Source organism: Clupea harengus, chromosome 8, assembly GCF_900700415.2.
Source record: "Clupea harengus chromosome 8, Ch_v2.0.2, whole genome shotgun sequence".
NCBI lineage: Eukaryota > Metazoa > Chordata > Actinopteri > Clupeiformes > Clupeidae > Clupea > Clupea harengus.
Genome location: NC_045159.1, coordinates 14,604,447 through 14,618,536, shown reverse-complemented (window position 1 = coordinate 14,618,536; position 14,090 = coordinate 14,604,447). Strand labels below are relative to the sequence as shown.

Genomic DNA, 14,090 nt, shown 5'->3' with positions numbered 1-14,090 from the left:
CGCGTGTGTGTGTGAGTGTGAGTGAGGAGGTGTGTGTGTCAGACGCCGCGTGTGAAACAGCAAATATTCCTGCTCTCTCCATTGCTTTCTCAGACTCCAAATAGCCGACCAGATGAGCCGCATTGTCCTTTGATGCAAAACCACATAGAGGGCTAACAGGACTCCCCTCCACCTCCGCCCCGTCCCCCCTGCGGCCTCCCCGTCTCTCCCCGTCTCCCCCCCCTCTCATCCCCCCACCTCGCCTGTGTATTGATTCATAGGAAAGCCCCTTGGAGATAAAGGCTTCAGGCTCTCCATGCCACCCAGTGTCTAATTACAGGCCTTGCCCAGGGAGAGAAAGAGAGGAGTGAGAGAGAGAGAGAGAGAGAGAAAGAGAGGGAGAGAGAGAGCTAAGCCCTTGGCATTCTCAGCTTCCCATAATTGCCTTTGGCATACCTCACCCAGCCAAATGTTCCTATGCATTCCTGCAGGAGGTGAAGGGAAGGAACAAAAAACGTTCCTCTCTCTCTCTCTCTCTCTCTGTTTGCGGAGGCGCGGAGGGGAGCGAAGGAGAAAATGTGATTAGCGCATGTGAGACGGCGGCGGCGCAAGCAGCGCTGAGGGTGCCTCACCTCCACCAGCGCTGCCCAATCTCCGCGCGTTAGCGGCGACGCACACGCGTGATTTTAGCGTGTGCTTGGAAAATGGGCTGCGAATTCCTGGGGGGTCAGATTACCATCGCCCATCGTGGGGCACTCAAATGAGGCTGGACACCGAACATACACACACACACACACACACACACACACACACATACACACACACACACACACACACATACATACTTCACAAAACAAGGGCCCATGTATAAGTGGGACTTTTTCTGTGAGTTTTGTGTGTGTGTGAGTGTGTGTGTGTGTGTCTGTCTATGTCAGGACATCATTACCATGTGGTGTCTGTAATGAAACCCTACCTGAGCTGTGCAGGAGGGTGATTTATGAGTGGAAATGGGCATTTCCTCTGGGCTGGGCTGGCTAAGGGGAGCAGGAACTCCAATCACAGAGTGTGTAAATTTCAGCCACTGCAACTCACTGCCATTAGAGCTGCTACTACACACACCAGGAACCGTGCCCAGACACACACACACACACACACACACACACACACACACACACACACACACACACACACACACACACACACACACACACACACACACACACAAACAAACACATGCACACAGCCACACACATACGCACACACACGCTGACACATACTCACGGTATGCTCTGTGCATTATGGTTGGGAGTTTGTTTGTGTAATTGTGGTCTCCCTGTGTCTTTTCTTTGCAGCCACGTCTAACGGGACTCTGGAGGGCCTGGAGAACAGGGAGGGGGGCGTATGCAGCACGCGATCCATGAAGATCATCATGAAAGTGGGCCAGGGTGAGTAGCTGCTGCCCCTGTTGACTTCAACCTCGAAGCACACTCAGCATGTACATACATACACACACACACACACACACACACACATACACAAATGTGCGCACACACACACACACGTTTATATTCAAACAGACAGACACACACACACACACACGTTTACATTCAAACACACACACACACACACACACACACACACACACACACACACACACATACAAATGCAAAAATAGAGGTGCGTTCTTAAGGACGTGTCTCACAGTCCATGTCTATGGAAGTATTGCTTGAGCAGAGGTGAGGAATTCAGCTCAGGAAAATCTAAGGCGTTGCGCAAGCCGTTGCTTTCCAAAGCGGAGCACACAGTTTAAGCTCAGAGTTTAACAAAGGAGACACGTACGTACCCACACCCAGCCGCCCACACACTCACACATGGCCGTAACACACACTCAGCTATTCACATAGACACTCTCTTTATCTCACACACACACACACAGGAACACACATGGACACACACATGGACACACAAAGAAACACTACACACAGAGTTTGTGGAGAGCTGCCGAATGACTTCAGCCCTCGTAAAAAACTTTTGGGACTTTCACTGTTTTTCAACTGTGACACAGATGCGTGGACACAAATACAAACACACACACACACACAGACACAGACACACACACACTTGGCATAGTGTATGTCCATATCCTGTAAACAAAAAAGCCAATGACTTTCTATTTGTCTACTCCCCCTGGCGAGGACAGTTAAGATGGCGTCAACCTTGTCTGTTATTTGAAAATAATGTGCATTGATCATTCCTAATTAACGGTAAAGGAAACATGAAGGGTTGACATGTGAGGGTTGATTGTCATTTCACTTTCACTCACTTAGACACTCATTTGTTCATTTGTTTAATTCATTCATTCATTCACAGACACCATCAACACTATATGCAAAAATTCACACACACACCAAACCTCACCACATTCATGTTTCCACCTTGTCCGCCGTGCATGGACAAAAACATTCCCTTTGACCTGATCCCTTGGTTTCTGTCAGTTTGAGAAATTTCACCACACCCGTCCAACAACACACACTCACACACCTATGCATTAGTACTGATAAGACTGCATTGGAACATACCAGAAGTATCTTGTTAGTACAGTGTATCACACATGAAACCAGACATAATTACATACTCGTACACACCTAACACACAAACACCCTTCCCCCAACCTCCACCCACCTACACACACACGCACAAACTGGCCAAAAAAGAGCTTGTTTATTTAGCAGAAATGCCAGATCTGCAAGTACAAACGTGTGTAATTAGATAAGACAGCGTAAGAAGACATGGCTTTTCATTTGCAAAGTGATGCTGAGCATTCCTGTTCACCAGAATCTTGAGGACACGAAGACACACACAAACACATACATACATACACACAGACTTGAAAGAGTAGCTTAAATAGTGACGGCACGGTGGTTGGAATGCAATGAAGTTTATTTCCCTAGGCTTCAGTGGGAATGATAGGAATGACCTCTCGGGGTCATATGCCAAGGGTCACTGGCGTGTGCCTGTGTGTGTGTGTGTGTATGTGTGTGCCTTTGTGCAGGAACTGGCTTATAGTCAGCCCAAGGGGGTGGGGTGGAGGGGGGTGGGTGTATGAGGTCAGGGCAGCCAGTCTTCATGAACTGCTAGCACCCAGGCATACTCTCACTCTCGCCACACACACACTCCCACACACACACACACACACACACACACACACACATACACACAGTATGCCATTGGATACTATAATCCCATATCAGATTAGCTCGGGCTAATTCGATGATAACATGAGCTCACGGACAGGTGCGCTACCTTGGCCAATCCATTACACCAAAACCTAATCTGGAGTCTTAAGTTAAATAGCCACACACAGATTCAACACAAACACACTAACACAGACTCAACACAAACACACACACACACACAAAGACTCTACACAAAGACACATATATGATATACAGTCTGTTTAAAGACAAGTTCAATAATACTGTATAAAAACTTCAGTGTAAAAACGTCATATTCTTTTTTGCTCTAATAAGCAGCCACAACTATAGGGGGAGTGTCTAGTATACTTAGCCATCTATTTTAGAAATCCCGTTCATAACATTTTGATTTCTCCTTCATATTTTGATGTACTATTATGACGACCTGCTCTGTTGGTCCAGTACTATTGATTAATTACACATAAATATCAGAAATCTGCTCATCCGTGAAATGAGATTGCAGAAGTGCTGAGTGGGTTTGTAACTAAGCACCCAGTGCTGGTTGATTTTATCTGTTGGGTGCATTTGTGTGTGTGTGTGCATGTGTGTTTGAGGGGCTTATTACTGGTTCCTCTGTAGCCCTGCGGCCAGACCCATGATTCCCATGCAGACCTGATTTTACATCACACGCACTCACCTTTCACACACACACACACACACACACACACACACACACATACGGAGTTTCATGAACACATGCTAACACACACACACACACACACACACACACACACACACACACACACACACACAGTCTTCACATGAATGCTCGACATGATTCAGAGTCTATACTGTCAGCCTGCCTTGTAAAGTCAGCCATCCGACGTAGAGTGGGCCTGGTGGAACTTACCCCAACATCATAAAGCCCTTAGCTCACCGCATGCAGTCACACTGTAAATTCCTGCACCGTCTCACAGTCATTTATATCACATGAACAATTAGGACACAGCAGAGCCCAGATGCTCATTTCCCCTGAGGAAGTTAGACAGTATGACAACGTCTCTCCCCTCCCCTCTTCTCCTCTTTTCTCTTCCTTCCTCTTTTATTTTCTTCTCTTCTCTTCTCTTCTCTTGTCTTGTTTTCTCCTCTCTTGTCCTCTCCTCTCCTCTCTTCTTCTCTTCCCTTCTCCTTTCTCTTTTCCCCCTCTCCACAAATGCATGACTAAAAAAAAAAAAAAAAAAGAAGGACTGCGTCTGAAAAAGAGCCCCCTTAAGCCACAGAAGGCAGCAGACACAGAGAAACACTTCTCTAGTCCGCGCTAATGTTTTTGGGCAGCCTCGCCCAACAGCGCCCCAGAGGACTATAAGGCGTTATTAATGCATTTCTGGCACGCTGCTGCAGACTGCGCGGTATCTAATAACTTCATTTGGCAATGGCTCAGCAAGTCCTGTCACTCAGACCCGCTATTTATGGCCACAGGTTTTGATGACCACATCTTGTCCAATTAGGTTTTATGGGAGGATAATTTCCAAAGGACTCAGTTGAATACCTTGGCGAAAATTGAGGTTGCGGAGGTGACATTAGAATTAACGCAGATCCAAAATGGAGCCAAAAAATATGACTTAAACATTTTTTTCTGCTTTTCTACTTTAATGTAATGAGAAGGACCTTCTCAGCAAAACCCCGTCAGGAGTTGCTGCAGTGGTGTTCGTGGACGTTTTTAGACTGTTTGTTTGATCTATTCGTCATTGAAAACATGAAAAAACGAAATACTAAATTGCAACAAAGTAAGCTTGTGTATTTGCACTTCAACTTGTTATTGCTTTCTTGTAAAGCATATTGCATATTTATCACATCAGAACTAGACGCAAGACACAGACTTGAAATTAAAATTAAAATTAGGAGAAGTAAGAAAATTATGAAAACCCTTGCCTCTGGTTATAAGATCTAACCTAAACTGTTTTATATTAACTCAAAAACTCTTATTAAAAATGAATGTGGTGGGCCTTGTGTTTCTGTTCTTTCTTGTTTATACACAAAATGAACTTAGGAGTTTTTTTCACATTAAGAACACAATTTGCTGTAACAGTTTAATGGTTTCTTCTGCACTAACTGTGAATCTCTCTCTCTCTCTCTCTCTCTCTCTCTCTCTCTCTCTTGTGTGTGTGTGTGTTCGTTTGTGTGTGTGTGTGTGTGTGTGTGTGTGTGTGTATGGGTTCTCAGACCCAAATGCTCCCGAGTCCACTGACCCAGCAAAGCCAGACAAAGAGCAGGACAACACCATCAAGGAGACCATCCCTGATTCCCCCTCGGACCGGGGCAAAGGGGGAGAGGGGCCTGTCATGCCTGGCAACAAAGGTGAGAGGCGCACCCAATCAGACACATCCTGTGTGTGTGAGTGTGTGCAGATGTGTGTTTTTATGTGCTTGCCATGTTTGTTTGCCTGTGTGTGTGTGTGTGTATGTGTGTGTATGTGTGTGTATGTGTGTGTGTGTGTGTGTGTGTGTGTGTGTGTGTGTGTGTGTGTGTGTGTGTGTGTGAGATAAGATCATCTCAGGGAGCCTGCAGGGTTTTGGGGGCAAACTGGAAGCCCTGCTTCGTTTGTTTTTCTCTCTCTCTCTCTCTCTCTCTCTCTCTCTCTCTCTCTCTCTTTTCCCTCTCCCTCTCTCCCCTGATCTGTCGTTCACGGGGGAAGGAAAGACGAAACCTCTGGGTTTAGAGATATTCATTTAGACCCCAGAGCCCTGGCTCCACTCAGCGACAAAACAGATTCAGATGTTCAGAAAGGGTAAGAAATCACATTCCCTCTCTTACTCCCTTGTTTTTCCCTTCTCTTTGCCTTTCCCTTCCTTTTCTCTCTCCATCTCTCTCTCTCTCTCTCTCCCTCCTTCTCTCCCTCACTCTCTCACTTTCTTTCGCTGGCTGGACTCCAGCTCTCCTGCAGAGGGTTTGTCTTTCATTGGGAAGCTTCTCCTCTCGTTTTCCCTCATGCGTTTCCTTCAGCGCTCTTAAACTGTGAATGAGGAGAGAAGAGCTGTGTCTTCACAACCTGTTGGGTCTCTCTCTCTCTCTCTCTCTCTCTCTCTCTCTCTCTCTCTCTCTCTCTCTCTCTCTCTCACTCTCTCTTTGTTCCATGGGTAAAGAGAGGAATGTAATAAAAGAGTGTAGTTTATCATCCTGGCTGTCTGGACTTGAGTGTTGGCCAGACACACACACACACACATACAGTGACCATTAGTCCAGCATTTCTGACTTGATCATAAGGACTCTGATAGACCAAACCGTGAGCCTCTCACTCAACTGTGTGCATTGTTATGAAAAAACACTCATTCCCTTCACTTTCTCTCTTTCACTCTCTCTCTCTCTCTCTCTCTCTCTCTCTCTATCTCCCTCTCTCAAGCTGTTCCTCTTTCTTCCTTTCTCAATGCCCTCCAACCTTCTTATACACACACAGACCACTGAAAGTGTGCAGCAGATTCAGACAGTGTGAGCTGAAGGTCTGTAGTATTTTATAACCCACTATGATGAATGAGGAAAGCCTTAGTTCATGTTGCTCAAGACAGGAGTATAAAAACGATCAAGAAAAGAAAAATGACCCAACTGCATTAACACACACACACACACACACACACACACAGAGAGTCCCTGAAAGTGGACAGTAGGTGGTAGTTGTGTGTGTGTGTGTGCATGTGTGTGTGTGTGTGTGCTGAAGGTCGGTGGGGTGTTATCAGCCCCCCTCATCGGGTCGAGTCAGCAGCACTCAGGTCGGGCCCAGCCGGGGTGAGCGGTTTCCTTCTGCTAATCACGGCGTCCACGCATGACTTTAAAAACACAGCCCAGTGCCGTTCACGCTCGCTCCCAGGTAATTAGCTCTGCAGTGAGGAGAGAGAGGGGGGTTGTGAGCGGCCATTAGTATTCACGTCTACAGACAGGCCGGACTCACACACACACACACACTCACACGTAGAAACTAACATACACACACATGCGTGCAAGTCCGCACACACACACACACACACACACACACACACACACACACACACACACACACACACACACACCACCTCTACCTCAGATCAACAGCAGAAAAGGGCAGAGTGAGTTCATGGCTGTGGTGGCGGCGTGTTGATTTGGATCAGAAATTATTTTGAAGCCGCAGTATGAATTTTTTGTTCCTTCTGGGCGGTGTGTGTGTGTGTGTGTGTGTGAGTGTGTGTCCGTGTGTGTGTGTGTGTGTGTGTGCCTGTGAGCGTTTTGTATGGAAGAATAAGTGTGTTTGCTTGAGTATGTATATGTGATTGTGAATGTGTGTGTGTGTGTGTGTGTGTGTGTGTGCCTGTGAGCGTTTTGCGTGGGAGAATAAGTGTGTATGCTTGAGTGTATATATGTGATTGTGAATGTGTGTGTGTGTGTGTGTGTGTGTGTGTGTGTGTGTGTGTGTGTGTGTGTGTGTGTGACTGTGTTTGTCACTGTTCTTCCGAGAGGATCCGGCGCAGAGCTAATGTTGCGTGTCCACATCGCTTCCTCATAGTCATTTACCTGCAGGTGGTCTCAACTTCATTATGGAAAGCAAGAGAGTAGCAGCCAGCAACTCACACGTACACACACACACACACACACACACACACACACACACACACACACACACACACACACACACACACACACACACACATATACACACACACACACACACACACACACACACACACACACACACACACACATAGATACACACAGACCCTACACACTGTGGAGAGAAAGAGTGAGAGAGCAAGAGAGTGGCTGGGAGTGGAATGACGGGGCCAAAAGAAAGGGAAGTTGAAGAGGGATGCTAGAGAGAGATGAGGGGGGTGTGACTCTACGGCAGAGATGACACGCAGAGAAGAATGGAGAGAGAAGAAGAAGACTTAACAAAGGATAAAAGACAATAGAGGAGGAGGAGGAGAGGGGTGTGTGTGTATGTGTGTGTGCTTTGTGAGGTGGAATGAAGAGGGAAGGAGGGATGGAACAGTTGGCCAGAAAAGAAAAGACCACACAGGAAAAAAGAATGGGTCTATAATTGGGCTGTCGTGTGTGTGTGTGTGTGTGTGTGTGTGTGTGTGTGTACGTGTGTGTGTGTGTGTGTGTGGGCTTGTGCTGGTGTGCGTAGTGCTGGTGGTTTCTCTTCCTCACCAGCTGCTAATATTCCCCTAAACAGTTTGTCTCTCCACGACTGGAGAGTTAACATATGGCTAAACTCACAGACACAGAAATCCTGATTTATCTCTTACTAGGGAGACACACACACACACTGTCTCACACACACATACACATACACTCTCTCTCACACACACACACACACACAGACACACACACACACTGAATCAGCTGCTGTCAGCTGGAGTTTTGCTACTGAAAGAAACCAGATAAGTCAAATTCCCACAATCATAGCGTGTGTGTGCTTTGCTTTGCTAAACTAACACACACAGGCCTCGTAAGTGCCGTTGTCAGTGTAATTGGATGCATAATGTCAACCCATAAAACCTTTTTGTACTGCTGTTCAACTAATGCTGATGCAGTCACTTGTTTTATGCTTGGCTGGATAGCCAATGCAACTGTAAATATTCTAGTGCTTATGATTCTGTATTTCGACTTGCGTTGAAAGACAAAATATATGTGCATATTCATTTGTGCATTTGTGTACATCGACTCAATACAGGCTTGGGGTGATGTGTACAAGCTTGTATCTCATGCTTCTCTCTCTCTTCTCTCTGTCCCTCGTTCTCCGCAGACACGATCAACCAGGACAACAACAACTCTAACAACGCTGACGGGATCTTCAGCTCCAAACCGGCCCTCTTCGCCGCCATCGGGGCCGGCTGCGTCATCTTCCTCCTGATCATCATCATCCTCATCGTCTTGCTCATCAAGCTGAGGAAGAGGAGCCACAAGCACACCCAGCCCCGTGGCACCGCCCTCTCCCTCAGCACCCTGGGCACGCCCAAGGGGGCGGGCGGCGCCGGCTCGGAGCCCAGCGACATCATCATCCCGCTGCGGACGACGGAGAACAACTACTGCCCGCACTACGAGAAAGTGAGCGGCGACTACGGCCACCCGGTCTACATCGTGCAGGAGATGCCCCCGCAGAGCCCGGCCAACATCTACTACAAAGTCTGAGCGTGCGAAAGAGAGAGAGAGAGAGAGAGAGAGAGAGAGAGAGAGAGAGAGAGAGAGTGAACGAGCGAGGGAAAGAGGTGATAGAGTGTGAGAGAGTGAAAGAGGGGTATGGGGGGGGTGGTGGGTGGGAAGAATGGACGAGACAGGAAAGGACTCTGCGAAAAAGAGAGACGAGAAGAGGAGAGTTCCCGGTCCTGACCTTTCCTGTATTTTCTTTTTCAACTACCTAGTCTGTGTGATGTGTGATGAAAGACTCGATTCATGTCTGGGAGTGTAAGGGGTAGCGGCACAGACAGGAATAAGAGAGGCCAAAACACGGACTAAAACTGCAAAGGAAGAAGAAGAAGAAGAAAAAGAAGGAAAAGTAGTGTGAGACTGGGGCCAAAGCCGGGGCTTACTTCCACTTTGGCCACTGGCTCCTGCTCTGTCCTGCCAAAATGGACGCTCTCACACCTGTTTCTGACCTCTCCGTGGATATTGGGAAAGGAGCTGACCAGTCCTCTCACTCACTCCCCCCTTCTCTATACCTCTCTCGCTCTCTCTCTTTCTCTCCGTGGATCAGTATGTGTGTGAGTGTGTGTGTGTTAGCCTGTGCGCTAACACCTAATGCTTCAGGGGATGTTGAAAGCCCATGTGACTGGGGGAGAAAAAAAAGCCTTTGTTCACACAGACTTCTCCAGGAAGAAGGAAAACAAAACAAAATAGGTTTTTCACCAGAGACTCTTGGAAGGGCATCGTTTTTTGATGGCGGAAGCACACACGTGCCCCCACCACCACCCCCCACAACCACCACCACCACCCCCACCCATGTCGTCTCCCACACTGACACGTTCTAGAATTGCTCTCTGCTTTTCTTGTTTTTTTTTCTTTCTTTCTTTGTTGTTATTGTTTATGAATTTTTTTTAAACCGCTCACCTAGTCACTCACTCTTTTTACTCGCTCGTGTCTTATGGTGTTGTGCTGTTCTTCTCTAGACTGCGTATTTGAACGGTTGGTGGTGATGTTGGTCTCCTTGTTCCACACTGCCCCCACGGTATATCATTAGCAAGTAACGCTTTTATCAGGCCAAGCCTGCATACCTGCACAAGAACACACCCACTGCCCACCACACCATTCCTGTTTTCACATGCTTAGGAAGGTATGCACTCTGAAGTGGAAAGACAGAGAGAGAGAGAAATACAGAGAGAGTCTGTGTGTGTGTGTGTGTGTGTGGTGTGTGTGTGTGTGTGTGTGTGTGTGTGTGTGTGTGTGTGTGAGAGAGAGAGAGCACAAGGGAGAAAGTGAGAGTTAATGAAAGAGAAACAGGTCACTTTATATTAGTGCTGAAAGATCATGATGACTGAAAAGGTATGACGATAAACAGAGAGAGAATGTGTGTGTGTGTATGTAAGTGTGTGTGTGTGTGTGTGTGTGTGCGTGTGTGTGTCCTAAATTAGCCTTGGCTTTTTCCCCACGGTGAGCAAGAATAACAAGATCAAATTTGTCGCAGCAGAATCAAATGTGTGGAAGCAATTTAGATGCTATCTAGGGTGCACTCACCTTTGACCCCTCCTCACTGACACACTCATGAGGTTGATGAAGGGCGGGGGGTAGAAATGGGCAGATTCTGGGGGAGAGGCGTAAGAGTCAGTCCACTCCACTCCACTCGCCCTCTGTATAGGAATGGAGAGATGGAGGAGGAGGACAGGGCTTTTGTCGAAAAATAGAGACCCAGTGGAAGAGAGAGGACAGGAGAGGTTTTGAGGGGGACAAACGTTTGTCGGGCCGGAAGAGGTGGGGTGGGGGTAGGGGGTGGGGTGGGGCGGGGCGGGGGTTTTGCTGTAGGGGGGAAAAATCCAACATATGTTCTGTCCATCTCCATAAAATAAACGAGTTTCAGGAGAGAGGGATGCGAATGGAAAAAGTGGGAGCCAGCTTCTCCCCACCCCCCTCTGCCGCAGCTTCCCGAGGACTGGAAAAAACGAACAAAAGGCAAAAAAACGAGCGAGAAAGAAAGAAAAAAGCAATAGTAAACGCGAGAGAGACATCGAAGCAAAGAAATAATAATTTCACCCACAGGATAGCAAGCATAGAGAGAGAGAGAGAGAGAGAGAGAGAGAGAGAGAGAGAGACGTGAATATGAAAGCATATAAGAGGAGGTAATGAGCACAGGCAATGGCGTCTGGATAATTTCTGCTGCTAATGACTGTTTACCTGGGGCTGCTTTCAAAGGCTCACTAGTCGTGAGCTGAAATGAGAGGCTAAAAGCACACATCCTTTTCTTTAGTATAAATAACTCATTTGTTATCAAACAAAAGGCTTTTATCAGACGCTAGTAACTCTGCTTCTTTTTCTCACCGTGGGGGTTTTGTTTTATTATAAACACGCTCTTCATCCTCTTCTTAAGTCCCCCACAACCCCCCCACCCCCTTCATTTGCCAACACACACACACACTCACACACATTCACATACACTTATCACACATACCAGTTTCTCCCTTCTCTTCTCGATGTTATCCTCTAATGAACTTTTCTTCTCTGGCACTTTTTTTTTGCACCCATCCTTCCACCGGCCGGGCCATCTGGTACTGTGCAGTGGAACACGCACACGGACACACACACACACACACACACACACACACACACACACACACACACACACACACACACACACACCGCTTTGTTCTGGTCTGCGTCTCTGTGTCTGAATTCAAAAGAGAAGACATCAGTTCAGCCGACTCACTTATCTCTCTCTCGCTTTCTGTCTCTCTCTCTCTCCGACGTTCTCCATCACCACGTGTGGTCTCGCTTGTTCAGATTCACTATTTCAAGTCAGTCACCCTGCTCTGTGTAGGTGGTAGTAGTGGCCCACCCCATTCAGACACCATGTTTTACAGGAGATGGGAGCTCCTTGAGTGTTTGTGCTCTGGCTCCCCCTCTCTAACGGGGGTGATGGTTTTCAATTAAGTTATTAAATTATGTATGTGAGATGGAGCCACACACAGCCACGCCATAAAGGACACTTTTCAGTAGGAATTTCGAAGAAAGGAGAAAAAGAAATGGTGCTTTAGCTGTCAGGTCAGGGCGTCAGGGTAGATGGTGGAAAATTCCGGTGTTTAAGCATCTGGCAAAAAAAAAGCACCAGCAAGTGTTGTTGTTGTTTTTTTGGGTTATTTTTATCTTTAGGAATTTAGAAAATGTTACTCAATAATGCTCAGCCCCACTATGGTTAAACCAACGCCGGTTGTGTTTTACTTCCAGGTGCTGGTTTTAAAAAGCGTCTCAACACATTATCTCTCTTTAGTGTCACATATTATAGACTATCTGTGCAATTTATACTGTATTCTATGATATATGACCACATCTGGAAACTGTTGGTTGTGCTTGTCAACTATTTATACATGGCGGTATTTTTTTGTTTTGTTTTGTTGTTTTTTTTGTATCTTCAAATACCATTGTTATTCCCGCTCACTTACACACACTTCCACGGAACCCTGAAGCGGTGCAATTGTAGAGTTTACAGGCACATTTTAAGCAAACTGGGGCCCATTGTCTTTATTCTACCATGTAATAATCTCCCGGCGGTCCTTGTCATCTATCGTATTTCCTTTGGTTTTAATCCTGTCGGAACAGTTGGAAAAATCGACGAGCCCAGCTGCAACACTCCCAGACTCAGTGCGTTCACATTTCAGAAGTGTCCTGGCGTTAAGAAAACACTGACAGCTACGACTATTACTGCTCCTGGCAGTCAGCTGTTTGTGTACGTGTGCGTGTACACCTGTAAATTTATTTTTCTACTTGACTGCAAGCAGGATTTTTAGTGGTGTACATGTGTGATGTGTGACTGTGTGTGTGTGTGTGTGTGTGTGTGTGTGTGTGTGTGTGTGCCCCACAGTTAGTGCCCCGTTAATGAACAGCTTAGGCTGCAGATGCACCCCCTCTGCACATTAACATACGAGGTCACACACATTTGTGATGCACCTCATTTGCTTCTGGCATTTTCTCCTTGTTTTTAGTTTTTTTTTTTTTTAATTGTTGTTGTTTTCTTTCTTTGTTGTTCTGATGTTTTAGTTGGCAAGGCCTAAAATAATGTAAATAATGTATGTGAAAAGGTTAAATTTAAAAGAAGTTACATTTATTAGAGCCCCATTTATGAAAATATAATTAGGTTTTTTTAATGCAGAAATTTTGTAAATAGATGTCTTTTTTGAAGAAGACATTTTGTATATGTCAACATTTTTTTTTTTTTTGGTTTTGGTTTGAGTAGGACAGACTAGGTTCCTCGAAAGAAAGATTCTGTAGAATGAGGGTCTGAAGTGCCAGCTATCACATTGGAACACTCGTGGACCCAATGGAAAACACTAGAGGGAGAAGACTACGAAGAAAAGAAAAAAACATTACATGGTTCAGTTCACATAACATTGCAGATATTTCTTTTCTGTTCTCTCTCATTCTCTCGTGTCAATTTGGAGGTTGTGTGTGTAAGGGTGGGTGGGGGGGGTGAGAGGGGGAGAAACAGAGATGGGGATTTATACAGCGAGAGAGACAGAGGAAGAACAGCACACACTTTGCTACACATTTAATCAATTTTCTCTGCGGCTGGGTAACATATTTCAAATCACCCGGCACTGTTGCCATGAAGGCCTCTATTGGTGGGTGAAGTGAAGTTAAACACCAGTGAGTCTGCTCTACATAGACTGCAGTGCAACACGTAGTCACCCAGACCCCATTTGTGCATTAGCCTTCCAGCCCGCTAGCGCTAACTGGCGCTAGCGTGAA

At 46.4% G+C, this 14,090-nt stretch overlaps 1 protein-coding gene across 1 annotated transcript in view; it reads left to right on the top strand.

Annotated features, from left to right (window-relative positions):
- efnb1 (ephrin-B1) overlaps positions 1 to 11,439 on the top strand; it is a 63,512-nt gene extending 52,073 nt beyond the window's left edge. The window contains exons 3-5 of the mRNA XM_012822979.3: positions 1,332 to 1,424; positions 5,397 to 5,531; positions 8,947 to 11,439. Of these exons, the coding sequence (XP_012678433.1) occupies positions 1,332 to 1,424; positions 5,397 to 5,531; positions 8,947 to 9,332 (614 nt within the window). The 3' untranslated portion in view covers positions 9,333 to 11,439. The remainder of the gene's footprint in view (positions 1 to 1,331; positions 1,425 to 5,396; positions 5,532 to 8,946) is intronic.
- The last annotated feature ends 2,651 nt before the right edge of the window (positions 11,440 to 14,090 follow it).